This window comes from Balaenoptera musculus, chromosome 14 (genome assembly GCF_009873245.2).
Source record: "Balaenoptera musculus isolate JJ_BM4_2016_0621 chromosome 14, mBalMus1.pri.v3, whole genome shotgun sequence".
Classification (NCBI taxonomy): domain Eukaryota; kingdom Metazoa; phylum Chordata; class Mammalia; order Artiodactyla; family Balaenopteridae; genus Balaenoptera; species Balaenoptera musculus.
The window spans coordinates 345,061-372,202 of record NC_045798.1 but is presented as its reverse complement, the minus strand read 5'-3'; the positions used below and the strand labels follow the sequence as shown (position 1 = coordinate 372,202).

General features: G+C 52.3%; 1 protein-coding gene and 1 long non-coding RNA gene across 9 annotated transcripts; one reads left to right on the top strand and one right to left on the bottom strand.

Annotated features, from left to right (window-relative positions):
• Positions 1 to 150: 150 nt before the first annotated feature.
• CHFR (checkpoint with forkhead and ring finger domains) lies at positions 151 to 27,142 on the bottom strand. 8 transcript variants are annotated; one of them, XM_036824059.1, is made up of 17 exons: positions 24,933 to 25,007; positions 24,635 to 24,778; positions 20,900 to 20,999; positions 18,457 to 18,566; positions 17,509 to 17,568; positions 17,159 to 17,377; positions 16,598 to 16,765; positions 14,060 to 14,216; positions 13,006 to 13,323; positions 10,590 to 10,732; positions 9,433 to 9,549; positions 8,800 to 8,883; positions 8,288 to 8,358; positions 7,232 to 7,319; positions 5,390 to 5,497; positions 4,867 to 4,939; positions 3,623 to 3,723 (listed from the first exon to the last, which is right to left on the bottom strand). In XM_036824059.1, exons 2-17 carry the CDS (start codon positions 24,765 to 24,767, stop codon positions 3,681 to 3,683), a joined length of 1,992 nt encoding a protein of 663 aa, XP_036679954.1. In that variant the 5' UTR covers positions 24,768 to 24,778; positions 24,933 to 25,007; the 3' UTR covers positions 3,623 to 3,680. The 8 variants fall into 8 exon arrangements, 5 of the variants coding, with proteins under 5 accessions (XP_036679952.1, XP_036679954.1, XP_036679953.1 ...); XM_036824058.1 differs by having other exon boundaries at positions 4,887 to 4,939; positions 24,635 to 27,135; XM_036824056.1 differs by having other exon boundaries at positions 24,635 to 27,134.
• LOC118880382 lies at positions 21,008 to 24,638 on the top strand. Its single transcript, XR_005016268.1, has 3 exons — positions 21,008 to 23,095; positions 23,382 to 23,415; positions 24,228 to 24,638. It is a non-coding gene; the product is annotated as an uncharacterized LOC118880382 (long non-coding RNA).

Below are 27,142 nucleotides of genomic sequence, written 5' to 3'. Positions count from 1 at the left end.
GCCACCCAGTGCTGGGCCTTTGTGGGCCGTGGTAGCACCATTCATTCCTAACAAGCCAACCCAAACCGCAGTGGCTTCAAGCAACTATTTATTATTTCTCACGATTATACTGGTTGGGGGCAGTGGCGTGCTGGTGTTTAACAACCTTCTCTCCAGAAAAAAACAACAAAATGACCCTGATTTGCAGCATTTACCCATCTCCATGGTGTAAATACTCCTAGTGGGGCCAGTTTCAAGCTACCAACAGTGAGGTCCACAGACCGGATCAAAGGCAGCACCGCAGAGAACCTACAGGTACAGTCGTAGACGCCCTCGGGAGCAGAGGCAACGGCCAGATGCACACGTTTATCAAGAAGGGCTGAGTCCTGGGTGCTTATTACCTTTGTTTAATCATAACTTGAGAATTCCAAGTTTACACAATTTTCTGAAGGGCTGTTTCAGTTACCGGCAGGAGTCATTCCTGAGATGGTGACAGTTGTCCCCTGGGAGCTGGCCACGAGGTCCTTCTGCAGGTCAGGACTTTCAGCTGGCAGATCCGCAGGGCTGGGCCTCCCTCCAGCTTCCCAGCTCCACTGGGGCCCAGGGCGGAGGCTGAGAGTGGGAAGGAACGTGCAGAGCTCATCTCTGCTGCATTTGCTTTGCCAGCGTCCCGAGGGACAGGATGGAAAGGACGTCCACTCGCAACAGAGAAACGAACCGGCACGTGGCACGCCCAAGGGAGCGCTGGATGGCTCGACTGGGGGGTCCTCAACACCCCTCACGGTGCGTACTTCGTGGCTTCCATCTCAGAGGGGCCGGAAAGGGGTGGGAATGAGGAGACAGAGCCACGGAGGCCAGATTGGGTGGCAGCCCTGTGGGCTGAGGGCCTCGGACTTAATTCTGCAGGGAGCTACGAATGCCACCGCAGGCCGGCACTTCCAGGGGGCGTAACCGAGACCCAGCAGCACGGTTCCCGTCAGCGGCAGGCCTGGGATGGGCTGAGCTCTGGCGGGCCGCCTGGCCCAGCAGCCAGTCTGCTTTTCGGAGGTGACACTGGAGCCTGCCGTCCCCCAGCCCCACCTGCTTACGGGGTGCTGGCGGCCAGAAGGTGGTGAGAGGCTTGGGTCTGCCTGCTCATCAGCTTTGGGGTCAGGGACAGGCTTCTGTGTGAACTGCTGGGGAGGCCACCAGTTCACCTGTGTCAGCTTGGAGGAAAGCTGAGGTCTGGGAAGCGGCCACCACACACAGGAAGAGAAGGGTCCTGCATCCAGCCGCGCTGGAAGTCAGGCTCGCTCTGGACTTTCAAACCCAATCCATCCCCCATTTTCTCTTCCTTCCTCCAGAGCACAGGTCAGCTGCCTGGTGCTGGGCTGCTGGTGCCCTCTGCAGCAGCAATCCTGATTCAGAGCCTGAGCTTTGCTGGGCGTCTTCTCTGCCGGCTGCATGAAGACTGGTCTGGCTGCAGGGCCCCCACTGATAGAGGGCTGGCTCAGAATCCACTCTCTCTGGGCACTTCCCTGGGGCAAGATCCACCGATGTCATGCTGGGGCTCTCAGATCTGGGCTTGTGCTTCCAATCCTGTCAGCTATGAGGTATTTAAGATGACCTGCTGGGTCCTTGGTCACACCAGGAGTGCTGACAGAGGCTGGCCCGAAGAGGACTGCGGGCGGTTGCCTGGGAGCTTGAACCCACAGGCCAGGAGGGGCAAGTGTGCAGCCCCTGGAGGGTGCGCAGCAGAGGGGAAGCGTGGGCAGGGCCAGCCCCTCTGACGGGGCACCAGGAGCCCAAGAGGGACACGGGTCTGGGGATGGGCTGAGCAAGGCTGTGTGAGGACACGGGCGGGGCCCAAGGAGCCGGCCACAAGCACACGGGAGTCGTCCGGCACGCGCTGAGCCACCAGGACACGAGCACACAGCAGGCTCCAACCCACTGTGGGCTGGATGCAGCGGGGGGCGGGGGGAGGTGTCACGGAACAGGAAGTAGAGAAAAGTCGCAGAAACACCGCACGGTGTGCCCTGTAAAACAGCTTGTCAGCAAGCCTGGAGAACCACCACCCCGGCCCAGGCTCCTGCCTCAGGTTAGAGCTGAGAAGCTCTGTTCTGACCCCGGTGTGCTTGTCAGAAGTGGGGAATCCAAGTTCCACTGCAGTCAGCCAGCACCGTGGACCAGCAGTCTGACGCGGCGCATGCCCTGCCCGTCGCTGACGGATCCGGCGTAGCCCAAGGAAGGCTGCGTGTTTAAGCCTTGGCCACAAAAGCTGCTGCATCTGCTACGGGGCCTGCGTCTCTGTTCTTAGTTTGAGGGAGGGGTCAGGGTCAGAAGTGAAGTGGGGGGGGATGAGTCAAGGTCCTAAGCATGGAGGCCAGCCTCGTGCCTGCACGAGCCAGGCCGGGGCTTAGACACAAAGCCGTGCCTTCAACCTGGGACCAAGTCGGGGTTGGCGGATTCAAGGGAACCCGTGCCTTTTCCCAAATGCTCAGACCCGGGCCCTGACCCCAGGTCACACACGCCTGCAGGGCCTGCAAGGCTAATCCAAGTGGAGAGCTCGGGTGGACTCTTTGTCAGTCAGCAGGTAACAAGCGACGCCTGCGGCCGGTCACACCGTGACAGGAAGGGGCACGTCACAACCAAGACACGAGCGAACATGCCGGGGAGAGAAACAGACACGGCTTGTTTATTAGAACGCAGGAAGGAGGCCTTCTTCCACGGAGCGCTGCTTCTCAGAGTCTGTATCAAGAGCAACACAAAGTTGAAAATCGTATTCCTGAGAAGAAGCAAAAAAGGTACAATTTTGCAAACAAACGTAACGGGTGATTTCAACAAACGATAAAAAACTTTTTTTTTTAAACAATAAAATTTCAAGTATTATTCCAGATGACACGGCAAACCCATAGCAGGCGGAAAGGGCAAGGACTTGCGGAAGCTCTCGGTGGGAAGAAGCTGCTACAGGCGGGCCGGGGCGCCACCAGGGACGACCTGAACCCCAGGTCCCTGGGCCACCCCGGCCCCGGCCACAGGGGAGGAGTGAAGAAGGCCAGACAGGTTGGCGGGGCTGCAGTTGTGCTGAGGAGCCCGGAGTGGCAGTGACCCAAGCACGCCCTCGGCGCCGGGGTCCCTGGACGTCTGATGATTTTTCTTTTATAAACAGAAACGTATGCTTATTCTTTCAAATATCATACTATCTCCCATTTTAGTCAACTTGTAAATTATAAGTTATATCATTTGTGCTACAGTTTGCGATATTTAAGTCTTATTAGGAGATGAGCACCAAACCTATGAAAGTGCACAGGTCAGCCGCTGTGTGTGCCCCGGCTGGAAACTTTGTTCCCTTCCCTCAAACAGCACAGCGTTTCTGACAAACTCCCCTTCTCCCAGGGCACTTTTCTTGAAGAGAAATGTCTGCTTTGATCGTGGCTGTGGGAAAGGTACAGAGAGCAAACCTCATGGTCATCTTCAACAGGAGGGGACGGCTGACGGCTCTTGCTCTGGCCCAGGGCTCTGGGCGCCACTGGTAGGGGTTCTCGCCGAGAGGGTCTCGCTCCACAAGAGAAAGGTCACACCAGAGTGCCCGACGCAGAGACCCCCGGCGTCCCCTGAGGGGGACTGTGAAATGCCCTTAAAGCGTCTGTATTCAGTATTTTCTGAGACACGTGTCATTGACCGGCAATACTCCCAAGCCATTGTGCTGCCTCCCTGGATGCTTAGTTCTTGAACCTCGTCTGTTCACAGATGTGATTGAATTTCCTGCAGGGAGACAACGGTGAAATACACAAGAGGGCATCAGAGACACATTCAACAAAGGAAGTCTGAACTGTGCCTGGGGCAGCTACAGGAGAAGCAACCCTGTGCTTGGGGGCTTGCAAGGGCTTGTGTCTCATACCATCAAAGAAACTAGCCCCAAACGCAGCCTCTTTTCTCCTTTTTAAATTTTAAAATGTAAGTGGAACATTTAGGTAATTCCCAGAGACTCAAAGCATCCCCAAGGCACTGCGGGGGACCTGGCGGGGCTGAGGCCACCTCCTCTCCAAGAAGACGACTGTGTCTTTGCTGCCCTGACCAAGTGTTTACTGAGAAAGGTTAGCCCGTTACTACTGAAATCTCTTTTCTTAGAATAAAATGGTCTCTTCCACACAGTTAATGCTCGCATACAAAGCAAGCTTTTTATTCCACCCCTCAGAGGCAGCCGCCTTTCCCGGAGCCCTCACGATGACTCCTGAGCCAGGGGCGCTCTCTCAGGTACTTCCACTTGAGCCTCAAATGGCTGTTTGGGGTTACAGTGGCCCCACACAGCACCCATCCACGGGACTCATTTATGTGATTGCTTCCCTTATGGTTTGAAAGCGTAGGCGAGCCTGCTCCCACGGGCCACCGCGCGTGGCAGCGTGCATGTCAACGTGAACAGCCTCTAAAGACCCCATGGGAGACTCCCAGCAAGAGCCTGCGAGCCATCACGGCACCAAAGGTAGACCCAGGTGCACGGCGGCGTGGCTCGGGATGGGAGTTCTCAGTGACCTCAGCCACGGATTCGGAAAGTGCTAAACCTTGAACGCGGGCTGGGGATGGCCGCCTGTGCCCTGGATACACGGAGGTGGAGCAGGAGGTGAACGTTTGTATGCCAACGTTTCATGAAATGAGACAACAGAAAAGCAGAGTGTCCAAGTGATGATCTTTTCTTGATATATACTATGTGACTTTATAAAAGCATGACAACTAAATTAGTTTATAAGTAGAGAGCTGACTAGTTCCCTCACATCCCTAAAAGCTGCGATATCAACTTGGCCAAAACACTTAAAGAAGAGCACCTTCCTGTAGGGAAAGCGTGGGTTTGCCTCTCTGCAGGGGACTCCTTCAGCCCTGGCCCGGCCCCCGCCCCCGTGCCGCACTCACATTGCGTGGTGGGCCTTCACCTGAGTGCGGCAGTTGCGGCCCCAGTAGCAATCAGGACGGGACGTTACGGCCACTAGGGAGAGAAAAAAGTGAACACGTGTGACACACATACCACACTCACAGACTCAGCCTAGTGAATTTAAGCCAAGGCCAAAGAGACACTGCAGCTCAAACGCACAGTGCTTCGTCACACTTCACAGCTTGTTTCCTTGCACTGTTCTCCAGGAAAGGAAAAAAAGGTTCAACTGAAAACCCAGGTTAGAAATGGGATGACTCCGGTTGCCCACAGGACGTTTTTGGGCATCTTGTCTTAGCAGCCTGCTTCAGAGACCCAGAGCCTGAGCAGGCACCAGGCAGGGACGGCCCTGAGACCCGCCCGTGTCCCTGGCCGACGCAGACGTCCGCTAAGAACACAGAGCAAAGGCCCACGCAGGCTACCTAGCTATTGCAAAGGAGAGTAGGAGCCAATGCAAAGAGAACTGAGCTGCGGGCCAGGTGGGGGTAGGGGAAGGGGTCTCCTTACCCGGCAGCTCAGAAGCAGGGATGTTCTGCCGATACTGGTAGGTCAGCTCGCGGAAGCTCCGCAGGCCACAGCAGTAGCACAGCACGGTGTTCCCGGTGATTCTGTAATCTAGAAGGAACACAGCCTCTTACAGGCACGGCAGCAGAATAGACACGGCCTTGCAAACTGCTGGGGGACGAGTGCACTGATCCACAGACAGGCCAGAGACAAAGGGCTGGACATTTGGAACACGAGAACAAAACCAACCTAGATTCCAACTTACTTCCTTATGGCAAAATAATTCCATCTGGATTAAAAATTCAAATATTCAAAAAAATCTCGAAAAGTACTAAGAGGAATGAATGTTCTTCTCTTGAGCTATTTCCAACTATGACATGAAAACCGAACGGCACAGAGGAAAGGATTTGTAAATGTGACTGCCTACAGTTTAAACATCACAATGGAAACATGTACAACAAAAATGAAATACTAATGAAGTAGCAGAGAACGTATTTTCAGCACAAATGACAATGTGTTGTGCCCTTAATTAACAAAGATATCACACAAATCCATAGCTCCCAAGTCCAAATAGCCTAACATAAATATGGACCAAGGGCACAGACAAGCAAATGGCCCGTAAAACAAAAAGATCTTCAATTTCATTAATAATCAAATATGGCAGATAAAACAATGATACCTCACCGTTTGCCTCTTTCATATTTACAAGGCCTAGAAGGCAAACACGCAGCTGACGGGCTCAGGGGATGCTGGCCCTCAGGCCGCAGGCACACCTCAACCTTGCATGCTGTCTCCAGCAGCCCTGCTTACTATCCTAAGGGGACAATCGTTAAACCTACAGAACTGCATGCTTGACAGCTTCAGTGTTGTTTCAAATAGTGAAAAGCTGGAAATAACTTAAATATCCTTTGCTAACGAATTGGCTAAATGAACAATGGTATCAGAATGCTAACTAAAAATTATGGTATAGATCTTTATTGACATAGGAAGGGTCCAAGATATATTGGTGAGTGAATAGCTTATTAAAAGCATATCCGATAGGATTTCATTTATACAAATTATACACACACGGGTACGTATATTTAGAAGGGTGGTCGTGAAAGTATTATCATTGGGTATATTTTTAGGTGGTGGGATTTCTAATGATTTTCACTTTATCCTTCAGACTTCCTTGTACCACTTACATTTTCTTTGTAAACCACGTCATTTATAAAAATAGCTATTAAAAAGCAAAAGGACTTAAGACCCAACCACACAGAGCCGTTGCAGCAGAGAAAACCCAAGACATTCACTAGAATGTGTCCAAAAATAGCTTAGAAGCGTTCCCAGCAAACCTCTCAAGTCTTTCATAATAATTCATGTCTTAGGAAAAAAAAAAAATCACTTGCTGATTTTTCTGCACCCTCCCTTAGTGACAAAAATTCACACTTCACAACGCACTGGGTGTCCCTGGGAGAGGGGGCGAGCCTTCACTGAGTCACCCACGCACTGAGGGACAGGCACCAAGGACCGCGAGGGTCTGGGAACAACCAGCCCCAGGATGTCAGCGCTGACAAGCGGTAGGGCCAACACCTAACCAGCTGTGCCCCTTCCCTCCCCTGTGCGAGAAAAGATTCTAGAATATGTCACGTCGACTCAAACCCAACATAAAAAAAGAAACCCAAGAGTAGCAGGACCTTTGTGTGTGTCTGCCAGGGTGGGGGGAGGTCGCAGGTGTGAGCGTGGGAAAGCCGACAAGCAGTACTGCCAGCGTGCAGCCTGGCGGGTGTGGCTGGTTTACCAGAGGCAGCGCTGCCCTGGAAAGCACCACTGTCGGTGCGGGAGAGCAGGCACAACGAGGCTTACCAGACAGCAGGAACGCTCCCCTCTGTAGAGCCCCAAGGCTCTCAGTCAACATGTTTTTCCACGTCAAACCCCTGGTGGCCAGATAATTCTGTAACAGGGAAACGGGCAAGAGAAGAAACACAAGCTTGGAGGAAGAAACATTAAAATGGCAAAGAGGGCTGACAGTTCATACAAGGCCCTGGAAGGTGGGTAAAGCCAAGCACCTGAACGTGGTGGGCACTTGCAGGGGGCGAGCACTTGCAGGGGGCGAGCACTGCATGCAGTTAGGGGGCCTGCTCCCAGGACCACAGCCTGGACGGCCCAGATAGCCTCGTGGACCAGGAGGCCTGGGACAGACACGGTATCACATCCACACACTATTGCGCAAGATTTTTGTCCAAGGTGCTTCTTCTGAGTCTCAAAAGGCAGGCTAGCTTTACAACCTCGTGTGTAAGAGTTACCACACTCTCTCTGAAATTCTGCAGACATTCCTAGCACAGGAGCAGCGAGACACCTAACCTTGGCCGGAGTGGCCACAGTGCAGAAACAGGCCCATGACCACGTGACAAGGAAGCCAGGGGTCTGGATCTGTGCTCTGCCCTCGAGACACGTGGAGCTGCTTGGCTCCTTCTGTGCAAACCTACAAGAAAGTGCCCCGTGGACATCTAGCCTGAGTACCGCGATGCTGAGGAGGTGCCTGCCATTCACCCTGGCGGCCGACGCCGCGCACAATCCAGGTGAAGGCAAGACTCCCGGCAAGAGACTGACGTGCCCGTTAAGCACTGAAGTTCTAAAAGCCGGCTGCCCCCTGAAACGCGGGAAGAGAGCGAGAGGGCAGTCCTGGTTCCACCCGAGGGCCGGCCGCGCCCCCTGCGCCACTGTGCGCAGGCCGAGCAGGAGGTGGAACTGTGGGACACAATTCTTGCGGCTTCTTGTGTGACGGGTATGAAGGAATACCTATTTGGGGGGAATATAGGGATAAGCAGATACACAGTGGCAGCACTAGTCAGAAGTGCAGAGTCATGAGGTCACTGGCGGGTCCTGGAAGGCCTCCCGCTGGCCTCGCCGGGCCTGTACCTTCAGGACGTCCGACTCGTAGTTGTTGTTGCTCAGCACCCCGTCCAGACACCGGTCGCCCAGGTTGAGTTCTGCCAGGACGGAGGGAAGCAGTGTTATCCGTTTCATACACACTTTACGAAAGCACCGTTCACCCGACAGTTAAGATAACCAAATTGCCTTCATTATGGAGTCTACAAAGAATAAAAAGTTCCATGACAAAATACAACTTCAAACAGAGAAAAAGTAAAAGGACTTCCATTCCTCTCCCCCCAGAAATGGCCAGTCCGCAGCCCCTGGTCTGGGGTCGTGAAGTCCGGACACGATTTTTTAGTGGGGGTGGTCCTCGCACATGACTCAGTGTCCCCCTCACTGATGCTCGCAAACCTATGCAGACCGCCAGGAAAAGGGGCTAACTCGTGGCGACCAACGTGGCCTCTCCCTCCTCTGGCACACGGCCAGCCCAGCACTGGCCTCAAGTGCACGAGAGAACACGGGAAGGTGGCGGTGATCGATGGCAGGGCCGGCATTACCGCAGAACGGGGCCAGACAGCCGAGGCAGCCGGTCCGGGCACAGCCCCAGTACAGGTGGCAGAAGGGCTGCAGGCAGATGGCACCTGCGGACACAGAGCACAAGCACCAGTCAGCCACCCGGCGAGGAGAAGGTTCAAGGAACTGGTAAATAAATGACCAGCTCGATTTTCATAGTGATCCGAAGACTGTAAATTAAAGCGCCATATAGTTCATCCGTTAGACTTTAAAGGGACACCTTGGACCCGGGTTCAATCCCTAGTCGGGGATCTGAGGTCCAGAAAGCCACACAGTGAACAGAATAGAATGGAATAGAATAGAATAAAATGACACATTGGAGAACTACTGTGGGGACACACGTCAGATACAAGAGCCAGAAAGAGAGCCCCCGTGTGTGGAAACTTAGTGTGTGACGGGGGCGGGGTTATCAACCGGTGGGAAAAGATACATTATTCAACGTGGTCCCACAGAGACACCTGACGACGCAGGTGGAAACAGAGCTGCGCCCTTACTTCACACCACACAGAGAAGTCCACGACACTCTTCTTGAAACCTGAGCTGGAAGGACACACAGGAGCGGCTCCGAGGTGGGGAGGGGCCCTGGGGAGACGGCGCACACCCACACCCTCACTCACACTGCTGGGGGGCGATGCGGGGGTCCCGCTCGCGCTCCGCCCTCCGGTCGGGCATGGGCTGGAAGCAGCAGGTGCATATGGCGTGGCTTCCTTGCAGGGCGCACACGTAGTCCTGGGCTGTGGAACAGATAGGACGCTCAGGCTGGTGCCGCCAGCACACGGGCAGCAAGAGCGGCTCAGACCACACCTAGAGGGGCAGCTATAAGGTATGCACGAGGACACAGACCTACAGGAAAACCCGGACAGAACTCGGGCCTATTGTCCTACAGCCAAGTGACGGTCTACAGCTCAAACTAAGAAGTTTAAATAGATTGAAAAATGACCGAAGTTATCTCCTGGTTCAGTAGTTGTAGCAAGATTTCAAAGATCACATGAAGGTTTTCTACCGTTTCCTATAAAGGAAGGGCAGGCCAGAAAACAGTAAAGCGATTTCTCTAGTCCCTGCTGGCTGACCCTGAACCAGGAGCTGTGTCCACGTGGCCCGGCCCCCGGTCACTCACGCACCGCATGAGGCTCTGCCTGTTCACGCTCTCTACGGTCCCAGTGGGGCCTTCCACGCGCTGCCCCAGCCATCCCCACCCGAGGGGCCTACAAGGAAGCCCCCAAGAGCCATGGCACAGCATCGTGGCAGAGGTTAAGAACGTGGCTCTGGGTCGCAATCCTTAGGTCAGTGGCCTCTTGACAGGCTCAGGCTGACGGTCGCAGAGAGGCCAGGCCCTACAACGCGGGGCCACAAACCAAGTCCACGTGTCCACCTTCCCTTTCTTGATGGCACCTGGGGACCTGCCCACTGAAACGGGCATCGAACAGATAGCTCAGGGCGGCTCTGGGAACATCATGTCCTGCTGCTGGGAAGAGGCCAGCCCCTCACTGGCGGGGCCTGTGTGTGATGGTCCTTTTGGCTTTGGTGAGCGCCACGGGGGATGCCGACTGCCCTGCGGCAGTGGGCTGGGTGGGGTGAGGGGTAAGTGTTAGAATCAGGACTGAATCCTCGGGTGTGTCCAGGAGCCGAGGCCCATAAATGAAGTTAATTATCTGGTCTCTTAGCTCCAAACAGGTTATGAGAAGCAACGAGCTATTCGAGCAGGGAGGAGCCAGCAGAAGTGCCACCCGCTTCCCGAATGGTCGGGACAGCACGGAAGGTGTGGCCGTCTCACCTGTCGTGATGCTGACAGACGTCGATGGTGCATCCCCAGGGGCCTGCGGTGCCCCTGGCTCACTGCCGGGCCCTGGGCAGGGAAGGGGCCGCCCCGCCTGCCTGCGGTACTCGGGGCATTGTCTGCACACGATGTACGGCTGGCTGCAAGGGAAGAAAACCCGGAGCTCGGAGGAATGAGGAGACATCTACTCTGGCCGTGTGTAAGGGTGGTGGCAACGACGGCCCAGCCCTGGTGACGGGACAAGACCCAGATCCCCGCTCACGGGCCTTGTCCTGCCTGTATGTCTCAGCTCTGCACTAGGTGCTGCACCCGGTGTGTGCAAAAGGGAAGGACGGCTCGGCGCCCATCCTGCACAGCAGCCGTCGGCAGGCTCTCCTCCCCGCCACCTCCCAGCCCCCCTTTCCCGCACGTTCCCAGAGCCCTCAGCCACTCCTGGGGTTCTGAGATGTCTCCTCCCTGCCCCTCGCCCCCCTGAGCCATCCCTGGGGGCAAAGCCACCCTGTCGCCACACTGGGCAGGACGCGCTCTCACAGGTGTGAGGCCCGCCCAGTGCACACCCTTCCCTTCGTTAAAATCTGAGCAGAACACGCCAGGGCTGGATGCCGCTGTCATCAGGGGCTTTCACCCAGCTGTATGCACTTCAGCTGAGCTTTCAAATCTGCAGATGGTAAAACAGAATCTGCAGGAAAGGCACGCACGGACTCTCCCCTCATCTCAGTCAGAGGACGCCTGCCCGAGCCTGCCACCAACGGGAAGGACAGGCGAGACCTGACTAGAAAATGCGGAAACACTGAAGACATTCAGCCTCATATGTAAGAAAAACATATAAATGGGAATAAGATACCTGTCTGTCCCATTACTCCGCGTGTCGCAGGGATCACTGCTGTCCCTCCGCATACCCTGTGGGGCACCAACACCAGGACTCTCTGACGGGCATTTCATGACAGATGCCAGAAGTCCAGCAAGGCGTCCCCTCAGTGAGACTCCAGACCTGAGCATCCTACTTCCATGTACTTATCTCCAAGAAATGACTGGACATGTGCACTGAACTGTAAATGCAGGCCATGCACTGCAGCTTTGTTCCGGAATTCAAAATATTACAAAGAAATGTTTCAAATGGTAAAAAAATAAGTACGTATGAATACACATATGTATGGCCAGATGAATACGTAATAAAATGTTCACACTAAAGTGATTTTTGGTTTTCTTTTTGCTTGACCATTATGTGCTAAATTTTGGGGAAAGAAACAAAGATAATAAACTGAGGAGGGGGGGAGCGGTTTTGTCTTTTTAAATATTATGGCCTCAACACAAAAATTCATACCCTGGACTTCCAAGTCAGGAAACATCAACATTCTACAGCAGAGGGCTTCCCTGGTGGCACAGTGGTTAAGAATCCACCTGCCAATGCAGGGGACACGGGTTCGAGCCCTGGTCTGGGAAGATCCCACATGCCGCGGAGCAACTAAGCCCGTGTGCCACAACTACTGAGCCTGCGCTCTAGAGCCCACAAGCCACAACTATGGAGCCTGCGTGCCACAACTACTGAAGCCTGCGCTCTAGAGCCTATGAGCCACAACTACTGAGGCCATGTGCCACAACTACTGAGCCTGCGCTCTAGAGCCCGCAAGCCACAACTACTGAGCCCGTGCACCACAACTACTGAGCCTGCGCTCTACAGCCTGCGAGCCACAACTACTGAGCCCGTGGGCCTAGAGCCCATGCTCCGCAACAAGAGAAGCCACCGCAATGAGACGCCTGCACACCGCAACAAAGAGTAGCCCCAGCTCGCCACAACTAGAGAATGCCTGCATGCAGCAACGAAGACCCAACGCAGCCAAAAAATAAATAAATAAAATAAATAAATTTATGAAAAAAAAAACAACATTCTACAGCAGATAAAATAAGGTCTCCTAGGATTGCACCCTCTGCCAGGTGACTGTGGCTTTTCTACAATAACATCCTGACAGATGATAAGTACTGCAGCTTACGGTACAGGACGTATGGTCACTAGACAAGCTACAGAGAGTAAGTGTGCTTCTGCGGAGTTTGTCTCAGCCTGTGAATCAAGGCACTTGATGACGACTCAGCAAACAAAAGGGTGTCACTTACTGTGGCGATCCTCTCACAATAATTAAGCCAAAGCATTATGCTGTCCACCCTGAACTTACTTAGTGCGGTATGTCAGTTGTATCATAATAAACTAGAAAAAATATACAGATAAGCAACAAAATAATAGAATAAATATTCCACGTATACAAAAAAAAAAAGAGGCTGTCACAGGAGGCAGGGCAGTGAGCAAGCCTCATCACAGGCACCTGGGCCACAGGATCGCACCTCGGCAGCGGCCCAGACCAGCAGGTCCTGGGGGCAGTCAGACCCGCGCCGCCCGCCCCGCGCCCACGCGGCTCACCTGACGTCCGAGGACTCGCTGTCCACATCCGACAGCTCCAGCAGGTCCTCGGAGCTCCCCTCCTCGTCGGAGAAGGCCCTCCTGACCTTGGGCTGCAGCATGTCCTGCGTGATCCTGTTCCTGGCGGCCATGCTGCGCAGGTCCTCCTCGCTGCGCCTCTTGTCCGGGTGCTGCAGCAGATACGCCTCCACCAGGTTGTTGAGGATGTGGTTTTTACAGATCCGCTCCACTGGACAGCGGCAGGTGGGGCACAGGGCAGAGCGCTCCATCCAGCCCGAGTAGCAGGCAGCGCAGAAGGTGTGCATACAGGGCTGCAGGCTGAGGGCACAGGACGGGCACTGGGTGTGAGAAGCAGGGACCCAGGGCCATGCTGCCTCTTCCCCCGAAGGAGGACGTGGCCCTGTTCAGACTGAGGTTCGGGTACAAAGCAGAAGAATGGGCCAACTGCCCCCCGCCCCACACTCTTTCGACTCCTTAGGGCCTCAGGCCTGTGCTCTGGGGCGCTCCACCCACGCCGTGGTGGGGCCCGCGGCTGGCAGGGCTGCACCTCGGCTCACGCAGCGGCACGCCGCCTGCCTTCCACAACCCGCCTGAGAAGCAGTCCCCGCGCAAAAACACAGCGTTCGACTGCAACTGCTCCAGCTGTGCGCTTGTCAGCTACAAGAGACGGGGGCCACGTGGCAATCTGTGCTCCCGGAGGGCCAGGGACCACTGGTGGCCAGGGCCACCAGGAACGGGAAGAGCGGAGACACTGGGTGTGGGTGGCAAAGACTCGCATTTAAGCCGAACTGCGGACAGACTAAGTTCCCACAGAGAAGCAAGGAGAGATCTTCGTTCTGGCACTTTTGCTCCAGGTTAACTACCGTGTTCCCTTAACCACGAGATGCTGGTCACTCGGTACAGCTCCCCTGCTCTAGCTGAGGTGGACCTGGCCACTGAGGTCAGAGCTACTGCACGCATCTCGCGGGCTCTCGCGCAGCCTCAGTCACCGGGCCCGGCTTTCAGCTCATCGGCCACACAAGGAGAATGGCTATGGTCACCTCAGCGGGCGTACCTCACACAGTCGTGCAGCAGGTCCTGGCAGATGATGCACGTGAGCGTCTCCTCCATCTTGTCTGGCTTCACGGTCGCGGCTCTGACGTCAAGGGCACTCTGGGGGTCTCCGCCTGGGTCTGCGACCAGCATGGGCAGGTTCAGGGTGGGCTCCCCGTCTACAAGGGAAAGGGACATGTTCTCAATGTCATGACCATGGAGGAAGTGCGCTCCGTCTCTTGGTTTTACAGACGTCTTAACCTGTGGACAGGAGGCCCAGTCCTCCCTGTATTTTTTTTAATTTAAAATTTTTACTTATTTATTTACTGGCCACACTGTGGGGCATGCGAGATCTTAGTTCCCTGACCAGGGATCGAACCCACGCCCCCTGCAATGGAAGCTCAGGGTTGTAACCACTGGACCACCAGGGAAGTCCCATCACCGTATTTTTTTTTTTAAACATGTCTAATGGAGTATAATTGCTTTACAATGGTGTGTTAGTTTCTGCTTTATAACAAAGTGAATCAGCTACACGTATACATGTCCCCGTATCCCCTCCCTCTTGCATCTCCCTCTCACCCTCCCTATCCCACCCCCCCATCCCACCCCTCTAGGTGGTCACAAAGCACCAAGCTGATCTCCCTGTGCTATGCGGCTGCTTCTCACTAGCTAGCTATTTTACATTTGGTTGTGTATATATGTCCATGCCACTCTCTCACTTCGTCCCAGCTTACCCTTCCCCCTCCCCATGTCCTCAAGTCCATTCTCTACGTCTGCATCTTTATTCCTGTCCTGCCCCTAGGTTCTTCAGAACTTTTTTTTTTCTTTTAGATTCCATACATATGTGTTAGCATACGGTATTTGTTTTTCCCTTTCTGACTTACTTCACTCTGTATAACAGACTCTAGGTCCATCCACCTCACTACAAATAACTCAATTTCGTTCTTTTTATGGCTGAGTAATATTCCATTGTATATATGTGCCACATCTTCTTTATCCATTCATCTGTCGATGGACACTTAGGTTTGATTCCATGTCCTGACTATTGTAAATAGAGCTGCAGTGAACACTGTGTACATGACTCTTTTTGAATTACGGTTTTCTCAGGGTATATGCCCAGTACTGGGATTGCTGGGTCGTATGGTAGTTCTATTTTTAGTTTTTTAAGGAACCTCCATACTGTTCTCCACAGTGGTTGTATCAATTTACATTCCCACCAACAGTGCAAGAGGGTTCCCTTTTCGCCACACCCTCTCCAGCGTTTATTGTTTGTAGATTTTTTGATGATGGCCATTCCCTCACTGTATTTTAAAGGGCATTTTTACAAAGGTTCAAAGTAAGTCTCATAATCCAGTATGTTTAAGTTTTGTTTTATAATAGTTAACAGCATAAAAAAGACACTCAGGATACACAGGTGAGAGATAAAGGCCAGGTGTCAAATAGCATTTGTGTGTAAAGTCATTTTTGTTTAAACAAACAAAAAATGTGACCCATATGCACACAGGAAAGTGCTGGAAAATACAGATCCTCAAATGTTACCAGGAGCTTAAACTTTTTTTTTTCTGCCAGTGTGTTTTACTTTTTTTATAATCATAGATTAAATTTTTTAATTAAAAAAATACTTACAATTTAAAAAGTCAAACATTTAGAAGAAAACCAAAGCAGCAGCCCTCTGCCCCAGCCTGTCCTCAGCGTCACCCTCCCTCCTCTGGGGAAGCAACTTTCGTGTCTTCTGTTTCTCCTGGTCCGGACCTCTGTGTTTCTGAATTGTCATGCTACATTTAGGCTGATGGATTTTAGACATCATCTCCTGACATCCATTACAGCAGAGAAGGACTCTGCCCCTCTGGGTCTCCTTCCCAATATTATTCTAACACAATTATTGGTTCAGTATATTGTATTTATATTATTATGCTTAAATATTCACTGCTCACACAGTATTATTTTCTTCCTTATGCAATTTTTCATTTCTGATGGAGTTAAAAGTGGCTCCATCTTCATACTTATTTTTATGTACCTGTTGCTGACTCATCCCACACCTCCCCAGGCCAATCAACTCAATTTTCCGCTCAGTGCATCAGATGATGCAGTTTCTTTCCGAGGCCCTCCCTCCTGTCACACTGCCCCAGTCCAGGGGCAGCTCTCAGGCCTGCCTCACAGCTACTGTCCTCCCAACAACATTCCCAAAAGTTTTTTACAAACTTTTTAACTTTGACTTTTAGAGTATAGATTTTTCTCAAAATCATCTTTAACGTGAAGGTTCAAACTATCACTTAAAGATAATATACTCTTAAAAACTGGCTGTTGTATCAGGACAGAGCTGCAACTCCAGAATGTGGTTTCCAGACCAACAGCATATCCTGACAGTAAACACCGTTCAATCCCGATGGTACAAACAGGAGAGAAAAGGCCCAGACTGCCATCTGGAAGATGCTGAGGTACCACAGGTGTCAGCTGAAGACAGGGTCCTCCGGCTTCTGCAGATGGTGGGGCCCCAACAGGCTCAGATGGGATGGTGCTGCCGGCGCCCCAAGGCTACACGCAACCACCAGACTCTGACCTGCTTTTACTCTCTTCTTAACGGGCTCCAACTCCTCCTGATCCTGGGGTTCCGACGGAGAAAAGGATGCCCCCTCTCTTTCAGAGAGAGCCAAAGGGAAGCTGGCGATTTCATCACTTGCCACAGATGGACCACACCCTTTTGGGGAGACGTCTGCACCTCTCGAGCCTGTGAGAGGGACAAACGAGAGACATTCTGACTCACCTGCCTCAGAAGAAGAGACAGCAGTTCAAAGCGTCACTGATTCAAACCAGGCGCAGGTAATCCAAGATGTCGTTAAAAAAAACCCCAAACAAACGGAAGGGTTCACTTTGTGTGATTTTTACAGTATATGAATTATAACCTGTAAAGAGTACCACAGTATTGTAGTCCCTGCCCTTCAGCCTGTCTCCTGGGGATGGAACAAGACAACATTTACTACTACAGAAATCTTACTACTGACAGCCTGATGCCTGACACCACCTCTGAACTCCTCAGTGGCTTGTCTGTCTCCGTAACAATGCAGGGCAGGATTAGTGAACAAAGAGCAATGCAGCTACCACCCTGAGATCCCCATCTCACCGGAGCTGGAGGCAGGCCCTCGCCCTGCAGAGGTGGGCTCCATGGAAGAGGTAGAGGCCGTGGGGAAGAGGTCCGATGTGGACGTTGATGGCTGTGGTTCCTCAAAGCACACCTGAGTGGCGGGTGGCGACGGCAGGACCTGGGGATCCTGGGGGTCGTCGCCTCGCCCTGCACCTGAGGTATCTTTGGTCACGTGGAACACGTTTTCTTTATTAGCTTCTGGAAGCACAAAGGAGCAGGGGCATAATAACACAGTCAGGGCGCAGGGGGAGCACCGCCGCGTCAGGAAGACCTTCCAGCGGATGAAGAGTCAGCACACGCACCCGCTCCTTTGCGAGGATCTCACTTACCGAAGGAGTCTCGTGTTACGCCTTGCTTTTCGTGTAAAGATTCGTAGAGGTATGCCACGTCTGAAGGAAAGTAACCGCATCAGAGTGGCGCTCGCCACGCGTCAGGAGAGAGCTCATCTCTCTCTTCTGCTCCCTCCCGTCACGTCACGGTCACTTCGCCCTTGTCGACTAGTTCGACTTGTCAGCTAGTAACCACATCCAACGGTTTAAGGGATTTTAAAGCAAGTGATCCAAAACATCTGAACCAAACTTAAAATAAATAAGCCTCAGAAAACCGCCTGGCGTCAGGAGGCAGACTAAGGCAAGCAAAGCGATGAGGAGGGGTGAGTCTGTGTCTTGTTATTTCAAACCACCAGGACTGGACACAAGCTCCTTCCCTGTGGCCGGGGGCTGGCTGTGACTGCTGAGGACAGTCTAGGGGATACCGGCCCTCTTCTTCCTACTTCTGGGGTAACCTTCGAAGGACCCCCCAACTCTCCCCGTCCTGCATCACTCTTCTCCCACCAACACAGGCGCAGATGCTCAGAGCTGGAAAAGCCCTCACAGAATCCCGTCTAACCTTTGCTGTCTCCCGTAAAGTCTCCCAAAGCAGAGCTGTCTGTGGCCTCCAGCCCCCATTCTAGGCCTTATTCTTCTCACTCAGGTGCCCTCCTCACCGCCCCCACGACCCCGTCTCCCTGGCTACCATACTGAGACCGTGGCTCACGGCCACAGTGGTATTTCTGAAGAATGGCTGGGGCTCAGCCCACGAGGTCAACGCTCCCATTCTTCAACAGACACTACCCACACCAAGAATGCACATGAATGAAAAAGGGGATGCAGCTAGCGCTAACATTCCTTCAGGAAATACCTGCTTCAGCAGCCTCTTCCCACAATGCTTCCCAGCTGTGGCAGCGTCCCCTGCTGCACCACCCGTGAGTCCAGCCCAGGAACCACCCCCTCCCTTACTGTGTTCTGGCTCATTCTTCCTGTACACCAAGTAGATGATGTCCCCAGTCTGTAAAGGGCAAGTCTGCTTCTTAACAACCTTCAGCTTGTTAATTACCGTTCCGTTGGTGCTGTAGGGAGAACAAAAATGCAATTTATCCTACTTAAAACAACTTGGAGTTAAAATTTTCCTTTTCTACAGCCAGTAGGAAAGCAGTTCAATACTACCACTTTGAAAATGATAAAACACTCATAGGAATGATGTAAATACTCGTGCCACCTTACAATTCTCTTGAGAAGAACCTTGCCTGTTGCCCCCTCACTCACAGCCCAATGGTGTGTCAAGTGTTTTAACGCCTCCGCTGTGCCAGCCCCACGTTCTCCTCCTGGTGGAGCCCTGGACGCCCACCAGCAGCACGTGCTCTGATTCCCAGCTTCTCTCTTGCTTCTGCACCACGCTCTGTCGACAGGCCTAACCCTGCTCCGGCAGCCGCGGCCCAGCTCAGTTCACTCCTCACATGAGCACTGACCCTCCTCCGAGATGGGCTCTGGGCAAAAGCAAATCGACGCAGGGCTACCGACCGGAAGACGGCGCGGTCCCTGCTGCTGGGAAGTCACTCCAGTTAATCAGGGACCACAGTGCTGGATGGGAAGGCATGGCCAGGAGACTCCGGGGCCTCAGTCAGGCGGGACAGGAGGCACCTCCCTGAGGAGGGGCTCCCGAGTGGACAGAGACAACCCCGCAGGCAAGGGGAAGAGCGCACCGGACACAAGCCAAACTTGGCAACTGAGCAAGCCCTCCCGCCCCGCCCATTTCAGGCACTCAGTCCACACGGGCCCCAACTCCACGGCCCCACTCCTAAGGCCCCCAGTGCTGAAGAGGCGTCACCTTTCCCTCTGAGCAGACTGCCACTACTTTAGATTTCTGTAAAGGGCCAGGCAGGAAATAGTTCAGGCTGCACGGTCACGCTGTCTCCGTCCCAACTCCTCAGCAACAGGTGGCAGGTCCCTGGAGGGCTGGGCTGCCTTCCCAGTAAAGCCCCACTTAGAGAGACCAGCAGAGCTGCTGCAGCACTGCCACGGCCTCTGCTGCCAGGCTCTCCCCACGACCTATCCTCAAGCTCTTTCTAACCCGGAAGTCTGGTTTCACTTTTCCGCTTAAACCCCTCGGTGACTCCTCACTGCTCTCAGGCTGAAGTCCAGTCTCTCCGGCGTGGACGTCGGGGTCTTCCTGATTGCACCTCGGCGCCTCTGCACTTGTGGCTCCTCCTGCCCGGAACACCCCCGCCCCTCCAGCCACCTCGGCCAAGGAAGGCAGCAGCCTCTAGAAGCTGGAAAAGACAGAGGACGGCTTCTCCCCTAGAGCCTCCAGAAGGAGCCGACACCAATGAGACCTGAGAAGGACTTTGAGCCCCCAGACCTATAAGATCACAGATTTGTGTTGTTTTAAGCCACTGAGCCTGTGGTAACCGTTACAGCAGCCTTGGGAAGCACATACTATCCTGTAGCCAGTGTGGGAGAGCCAGGGCCTGAGGCAGAAAGAAGCCTCTGGAACCAGCACTGTTACTGTACACTGTGCTGAGAAATAAAGGACTTGACCTGCTACCTATCAGAGGAGGAAAAGGAGCATCCGTTCTTCCTAAAAAAACCAAATTCCTGGTCTTCTATCCCTCAAACTGCTACTTACCAAAGAATCTCATAGCACTTGACCTTCACAACAATAAAAAAAATCACCTTGCGGGAAAGGCGTGCTCTCAACACACTGCTGGATGGCCGTTTGCCACGCATACCTTCCACACAGCATTCCTTCCCATAAACTTACCCCAGGAAAATCATCAGACATGAATGGAAAGAGTTTTGGAGGAGAGTCACTGCAGTGTCATTTATAATAAGAAAAAGTCAAAATAATAACTTTCCATCAGTAAGGGAGGTGACAACAAGTTATTATATAATAACGAAAAAGACGAGATGGACCTAGACATACTGATGCGACAAGCACTCTGCAAACATTACAAGTAAAATAGATACACAGTATAACAGTATAATCTCATTAATACAAAATAAATACGTATGTATTTTGTGGGTGAGTGGAATTTTGGAAAGTTTTTCACTTTCATGTACTACTTATGTGGTATAATAATAAAAAAAAAAAAAAAAGAAAAAAAGAAAGACTTCTTGATTTGGGGAAGTCTAACTTGAATAGGTCTGCAAGAACCCAAAATGTATCACTGCCTTTTAAGTCTTATTTCTGAGCTTTAACCTGAATACATTTAAGAATGGTCACAGACACCAAAGTGTCACTAAGTAGCCCATCCTGGAAACCAGAAAATACATCTCCCAGTACCCGGAGACCCTATCGGACTACTGAGCTATAGAAAGCAGGCCCTTGTCTCTTCTCTGCACTCACTGGCTTCAAGTCGGCTTTCTGAAGCTACAAGAGGAAAGAAGTTCAGAAAGAGCTTACCTGGTATCTTCCAGCGACACCTGACCAGATTTTTCATCCACTATAATTTTACAGTGATCTCCAGAGACCAGTTTATTGCCGGGGAATGAAAGGTCACAACCTAAAACAGCGAGGGGGGCGTGCTGGATACGACCCTGGGTACCGGGCACGATACCGCCCTTTGCTTAACCAAAGCATGCGGCTGGAAGTCAAGACCCACGTTGTACCCACTTAAGGAGACAGCACTTAATCAAGTACAAAGAAACTTTTAAAAAAGCATTTAAGTGTTAATCCAAAGTAAGGGAACAAGAACTATGTCTTGAACCTTTCTGACTCCTCCTTACCTAGAGGATATGCGCCACCAACACCTCCAGCTACACATCGGCTGCTTCTTGGTGACATTTTTACAATATGCGCACATATGCGTATTGTAAAAATATGATAAATATTTGATCAAATTCCTGGTCTTCTACAATATGCACACATATGCATACTGTAAAAATATGATAAATATTTGATCAAATTCCTGGTCTTCTACAATATGCACACATATGCATATTTGAAAAATATGATTATTACAGAACTTTACAAAAACTATGGGGCTTATGAAATATCTTCAGTATCTTAGTCCTTAATTTCTTTTGTGTAACCTAAGGTTTCATAAATCATCACAAAATTAAAGCAATGACAGAGTCACAGAAAATATGACTGAGTAAATTATCATAGGCACATGTACGCGTTTAAGAAAATTTAAAACAGAAGGGGGATGCATCTCTAGCTCAATACAATCGTTATACCCTCATCAAATCCAAGAGGAAAACCCTCAAATGCTTTGTTCTCTCCTTAAATCAAAAGAATAAAAGCTTTCAGGAGTGTTTTAATACTGAGTCACTAATCTGTTTATAACAGGTTTGCACCACAGCTACTAAGGTTTATAGTACCTTTAATTTATTTTGGGCCGCGCCCTGCGGCTTGCAGGATCTTAGTTACCTGACCAGGGATTGAACCCGCACCCTCGGCAGTGAAAGTGCAAAGTCCTAACCACTGGACCGCCAGGTAATTCCCTACAGTAGCTTTATTTTTTAATAACCAAACGTGGGAAGCAGTACAGGTACCCATCAACTGGTGGTGAATTAATAAACACACGCAGAAAATCGCCCAGCAACGAAAAGGAACAAACTACTGATATGTGTAACCGCCAAGGATGAACCTCAAAAGCACCAGCCAAGGGACAGCAGCCAGACCCAAAGACTGCGACACAGCGCGATGCCCTAGACGGCGTTCTGGAAAGGCAGAGCCACAGGGGGAGAGATCAGACCGGTGGCGCCAGGATTTGGGGTTGGAGGGCAGGGACGGGCTCCAAAAGGCCGCCAGGAACTTTCTGAGGTGATAGAAATGCTCTACATCTCGACCGCAGTGGTGCGTCCATTTCTCAAAACTCCCTGAACACCTAAAAGGGGTGAATTTTACCATGTGTGAGCTATGCCTCTGTAAACCTTAAATATTAGAAATCTTAGTGGCACAAACATTCTACATTATGGGGAGTGTTTTGTTACATTTATCCAAGGCGAATTTCACCCGTGTTCAAGACTGTCCCACTGCGCTGAGCAAAACCGCCAGGATGGTCTCCTTGCAGCCCCAGACCCAGGCTGGTCACCAGGCTTTGTCACCGGAGTGGGGTTTTACTAGGTTTCTCCACACCTGGACATCAGCATTCCAACTGAGAACTGAAATACCTTTGCTAAAGTTCTCCTGTTGGTATTTGCCCTGCTTGTCGTTCAGTTGGTTACTCTCTCCATGGTTGGTACACATCTCTGCCACTCCCCGAGAATGGGAAGCTCTTTGGGAAGGCGAGCACCCCTGCTTCCTTCCACACACGTCAACTCAGCTCCTCCTTTTCCTCAAAATAAGGCCTTGTATATAGCAGGTGTGCAACAGTGTTAAAATAAATCTAGTTCTACAACCTGAAACCCTATCCCCCAAAGTGACTGTCTTTAGAAAGAAGGCCTGCAAAAGATAAAAGTTAAATGACATCATTAGGGTGGGGCCTTAATCTGATAGGGCTGAGGCATTTATAAGAGGGAGACGCCAAAGATCTCTTGGTCCAGCAGGCCAGGACACAGCGAGAAGGCAGCTGCCTGCAATCCGGGAAGAGGGTTCTCACCAGGAAACAAACTGACTGGCACCGTGATCTTGGACTTCCTAGACTCCAGAACTGTGAGAAATAAACTTCTGCTGTTTAAGCTTCCTGATCTGTGGTATTTTGTTATGGCAGCCCGGGCAGACTAATACAGCAAACTCTACGTTTTGCTGGAAAGGTTAATATAGTCGAGGAAAGGACTTCCATTAAGAATCAACTCAACAACACATTTTTGCTCCTTGTATTAGCATGTAAAATGATACTACAGTGTTGTGTTATAATAACAATGGCTAACATTAAGTGCTAACTCTCAGCCGGGCTCCTTCTAAGCACTTCACTCACGATCTCCTTTAATCTTCACAGTGACCCCATGAAGTAGCTACAAAGGCACCAGAAGGTAAATTAGCCCAAAGCAGGTTATGCGGTGGTGGTGGTGCTGGCGGCCTAGGGGGTGTGAGGGTGGTGGTCTCCAGGCTTCTGCTCTTCACCAAACTTCCATTCACACCAACTAAAGACAATGCATCGTGAAAAGTTTCTAATGATATGTCAATATTTTTAAAGTTGTAAAAAAAAAATGAACTTGATATTGGGATTTAAGACCGCCTCCCCAAAAAACCCCAGCAAAAAACAGGTACAGGTGCATCATGATGGGTAAAATGAAAGCAAAGAACATGTGCTTTTAAACACTAATCTTTCTCATTACCTCTTGCTTAAAGTATAAAATCAGTGTGACAATTTATTAATTTGCAGAAAAACGAAATATTTTTGTTGGCCTGATCGTGCACTTCACTCCCCGAAGGAAAGCTACAAGGGAGGTTAAATCACCAGGTGGCCGCTAGGAGTTTAGAGGCAGCAAGCGCGGGGGGTGAGGGCTCTTCCTCTCACTAGTTGCAGGACTTTCTTCAAGACCGTAGCTTCCCACGTTCATTGCATCAACAAATATTTGAGCAGCCCTATTCTAGGAGCTGGGACTTGAGATCTTTTTTAAATGTAGCTCCCTACGGCTATAAATTTCCCTCTGAGCACTGCTTACCTGCATCCCCTAAGTTTTGGTACTTTAAATTTTTATTTATCTCAAGGTATTTTCTAATTTCCCTTTTGATTTCCTCTTAGACCCACTGGTGGCTTAAGAGTGTTATTTAATTTCCACATATCTGTGGATTTTCCGGTGTTCCTTCTGCTACTTATTTCTAATTTCATTCCATTAAGGTCAGAGAAGATGCTTTGGGTAGTAATACCCTTGAGAAAACTGCATTCCAGGGGATAAATTATTGCACCTACTTCATAATGCTGCAGTGAGAATTAAATAACCTGCATGAAACACGCAGAAGTAACTGGGCCGACCAATACGTGAATAAACGGCAGCTGTTACACGACGGCCCATTCCACCGGAAAAACGGGGCAGCAGAACGCGCCCCGCCCAGGAGCCTCCCACAGCCCGGTGGGCCCGGTCTCGCCCAGCCCCCGCTCTCAGGCCCCGGATCCAGTCCACCAGCACTCGGACCCCGTCGCCCGCCCCCATCCCGGGTCCCCGGTCCCCGCCCCCGTGCCCGGACCCGTCCCCGGCTCGCCCCCAGTCCGTCCCACGTCTCCCACGCCCGCTCCCCGCCCCGCACCTCTTCTCCGCCCGATGGTCCACTCCCGTTTCCTCAGGAGGACGTGCGGCTCGCCCTCCTCGGCGCCCAGGCGGAGAAGCCTCCCCCACGGCTGCTGCTGAGGCGGCTGCTCGCCTTCCCCCGGCCGCTCCATCGGCTTCACATCTGACGAAACCCGGAAACGTCGGGTGAGACCCGGCCCGCGAAGGCAAAGGCTGCGGCCCGCCGCTACTCCTCGGTGCCCGCGCCACGCCGCCGCGGCCCGCGCCGCCAGCCTCCCCCGGGTCCTGACGGCCGCCCGCGCCCGCCGCCCTCTTACCCCCCGCCCCGCGCCGAACCCGGAACCGGCCGCACGGCCGCCACCGCCGCTGTCAACGGACATCTCGGATCCCTCAGCTGATCCGTGAGGCGGGGCCAGCGGCGTCCGGGCCCTGCGATTGGCGGGCGGTGGCAACCACCGAGCGCGGCGGCTAGAGCGGAACCTGGCGGACGGCCATCGAGAGTGGACGCGTGGAGGCGAGCAGAGCGTGCGCAGATTGGAGGCTGCGGGCTTGGACGCCCTCTTTGATGCTGGCCGGGACGATTTGGTGTTCCAGGATCTCGGAAGTAGCTGCGGTCAGCGCCATGTTAAGTCGGGGCAAAAGGGACAGAGCGACTTGGGCGTTGGGCCCCGAAGCAAATTCCCAAAGCGGCGTTGGAAGTGCAGAGGGCGTTTAGATATGCAAAGGGACGGTCCGCCTTACAGATGACGAGGTAAATGCAAGTCGAAACTTTCGGGTGCCAATTTCCCCGCGATCGGAAAGTTGGTAGTGCCCTGGGAGAGCTCTGGAGAGCGCGAGCATCTCGCTTGCTGGTCGGCACCTCTTGGAGGGGGTGGTGCTGTCTTTCGGTTTTAAACGCGCGTTTCCGTGGCTCAGCGATTCCGCCTCCTGGGGTCTAGCGGCGTTGCGGTGTGTGTGCCCGGGGAGGATGCCCTGGGGTCGTCCGTGCCGGGCGCGTGGGAGTGGAGGTGCGGGTCGGCCAGATGCCGAGTCGCTGCGGGGCGTCGTGCGGCCCCGGGCTGCGCGGTTCAGAGCAACGAGGCCATGCCTGACCGACGGGGACCTCGAGATGGAAGTAGAAAGGACAGATGTGTTCGTGCGCTCATAAAAATAATGTGAAAGGACAGAAAATAGCAGTGGCTGCCTCGTGAGAGAGAGCAGAAGACAAGGTAGTGAGGCAGACATCTTTCGCTCTGTACTCCTTTGTGTAACTTAAACGACATCATTTGTAATTTTTACCTTTTTTTCTTCAGATAGAAAAATGTAACCATTCTTTCTCTGAGACTGTTTTTCAGTATTGTTTCGTGGGGGGCTGAGGTTACTGCACTTGCTCTCTGAACCAGGGCCTAGCCTGGCATCAGGAGTTTTTGGACGGCCTGTGTTAGTCTACACAAGGCCGACCTGCCGCGGAACCAGGATGACGTTGAGCCGAAGGAACAGCCCAGGCTTCTTGGGTGACAGGCTTCCAGACCTCGGGGACAGTGAGCCAACTCAGGCCAAAGGCCCATGTCAACTTAGTCTTAAAAAAGCGCATGTCTCCTGTCCGTCTCAGATTCAGGACACAGGAAAGGCCAGAATTTAAAATTCCTCTGAAGAAACTTGGTTTAGGGGGAAAAGAAGCGAATCACAGCACCCTAGCAGACCCTTTGGGTGTTGGGGCCAGTAGGTGCCTGGCTAATCAGGCCTTTCTGTTCAAATGGAAGCCCTGTTCTCGGGATCACAGCTTGTGTAGCCCCAGCAGCAGCTCAGCTTTACAAGAACTGGCAGCTACTCTCTGGTTGAAACCTTATCCTCTCTGCCCCTCCCTGTCACCTCAGGCACATTCACTGGGTCAGTAGGGTCCTTGCTTCACAGATGTTCCCTTAAAGGCTGGGCTTAACTCACTCATGGTTTGGCTTCGGCCTCCAGCAGGCCGCAGTGGCTCTCCAGGTATGTAGATACGAGAGCAGACATAGTCTCCTCTGTGGACAGAACTGAAGGCCGTTCTCATAGCTCTGGCCAACACTCACTTTGATCTTTTGGCCCCTGAATTGCTGCCAGTGGTCTAGCTGTCTGGTCTGTCACTGAAGAGTGCTGACTGACAGATTAAAGACATTACTCTTTGGGGCTGCAGACTGTAAAAACAAATTGTCGCTGCCTATCAGACTGTCTAGGTCAGTCGCATAGATGCCCACCTTTGATGAAAACAAACAGAATTAAGCTATCAAGCCTGCCTCTCCCTAATCACTGACTACCACCTGCAGTAGTCATCATAATGGAAATTCCAATGTATCCCCCATCATGGTGTGGCGGAAGTGGAGGATTTTACACTCCTGATGTAGAAGCCAGCAGGTAACTTGGAGGTGGCAAAGCTTATGCCTAGTCCACTGAGGGAGCCTTGTACCTCCTGCCAAAAGTTGGCCCTTGGTTTTGTGTTAAAAGAGGACACATTACTTGGGGCATTGATCTCCCTACTCCTGGAAAACTAACTATATCTGTCCTTTGACGC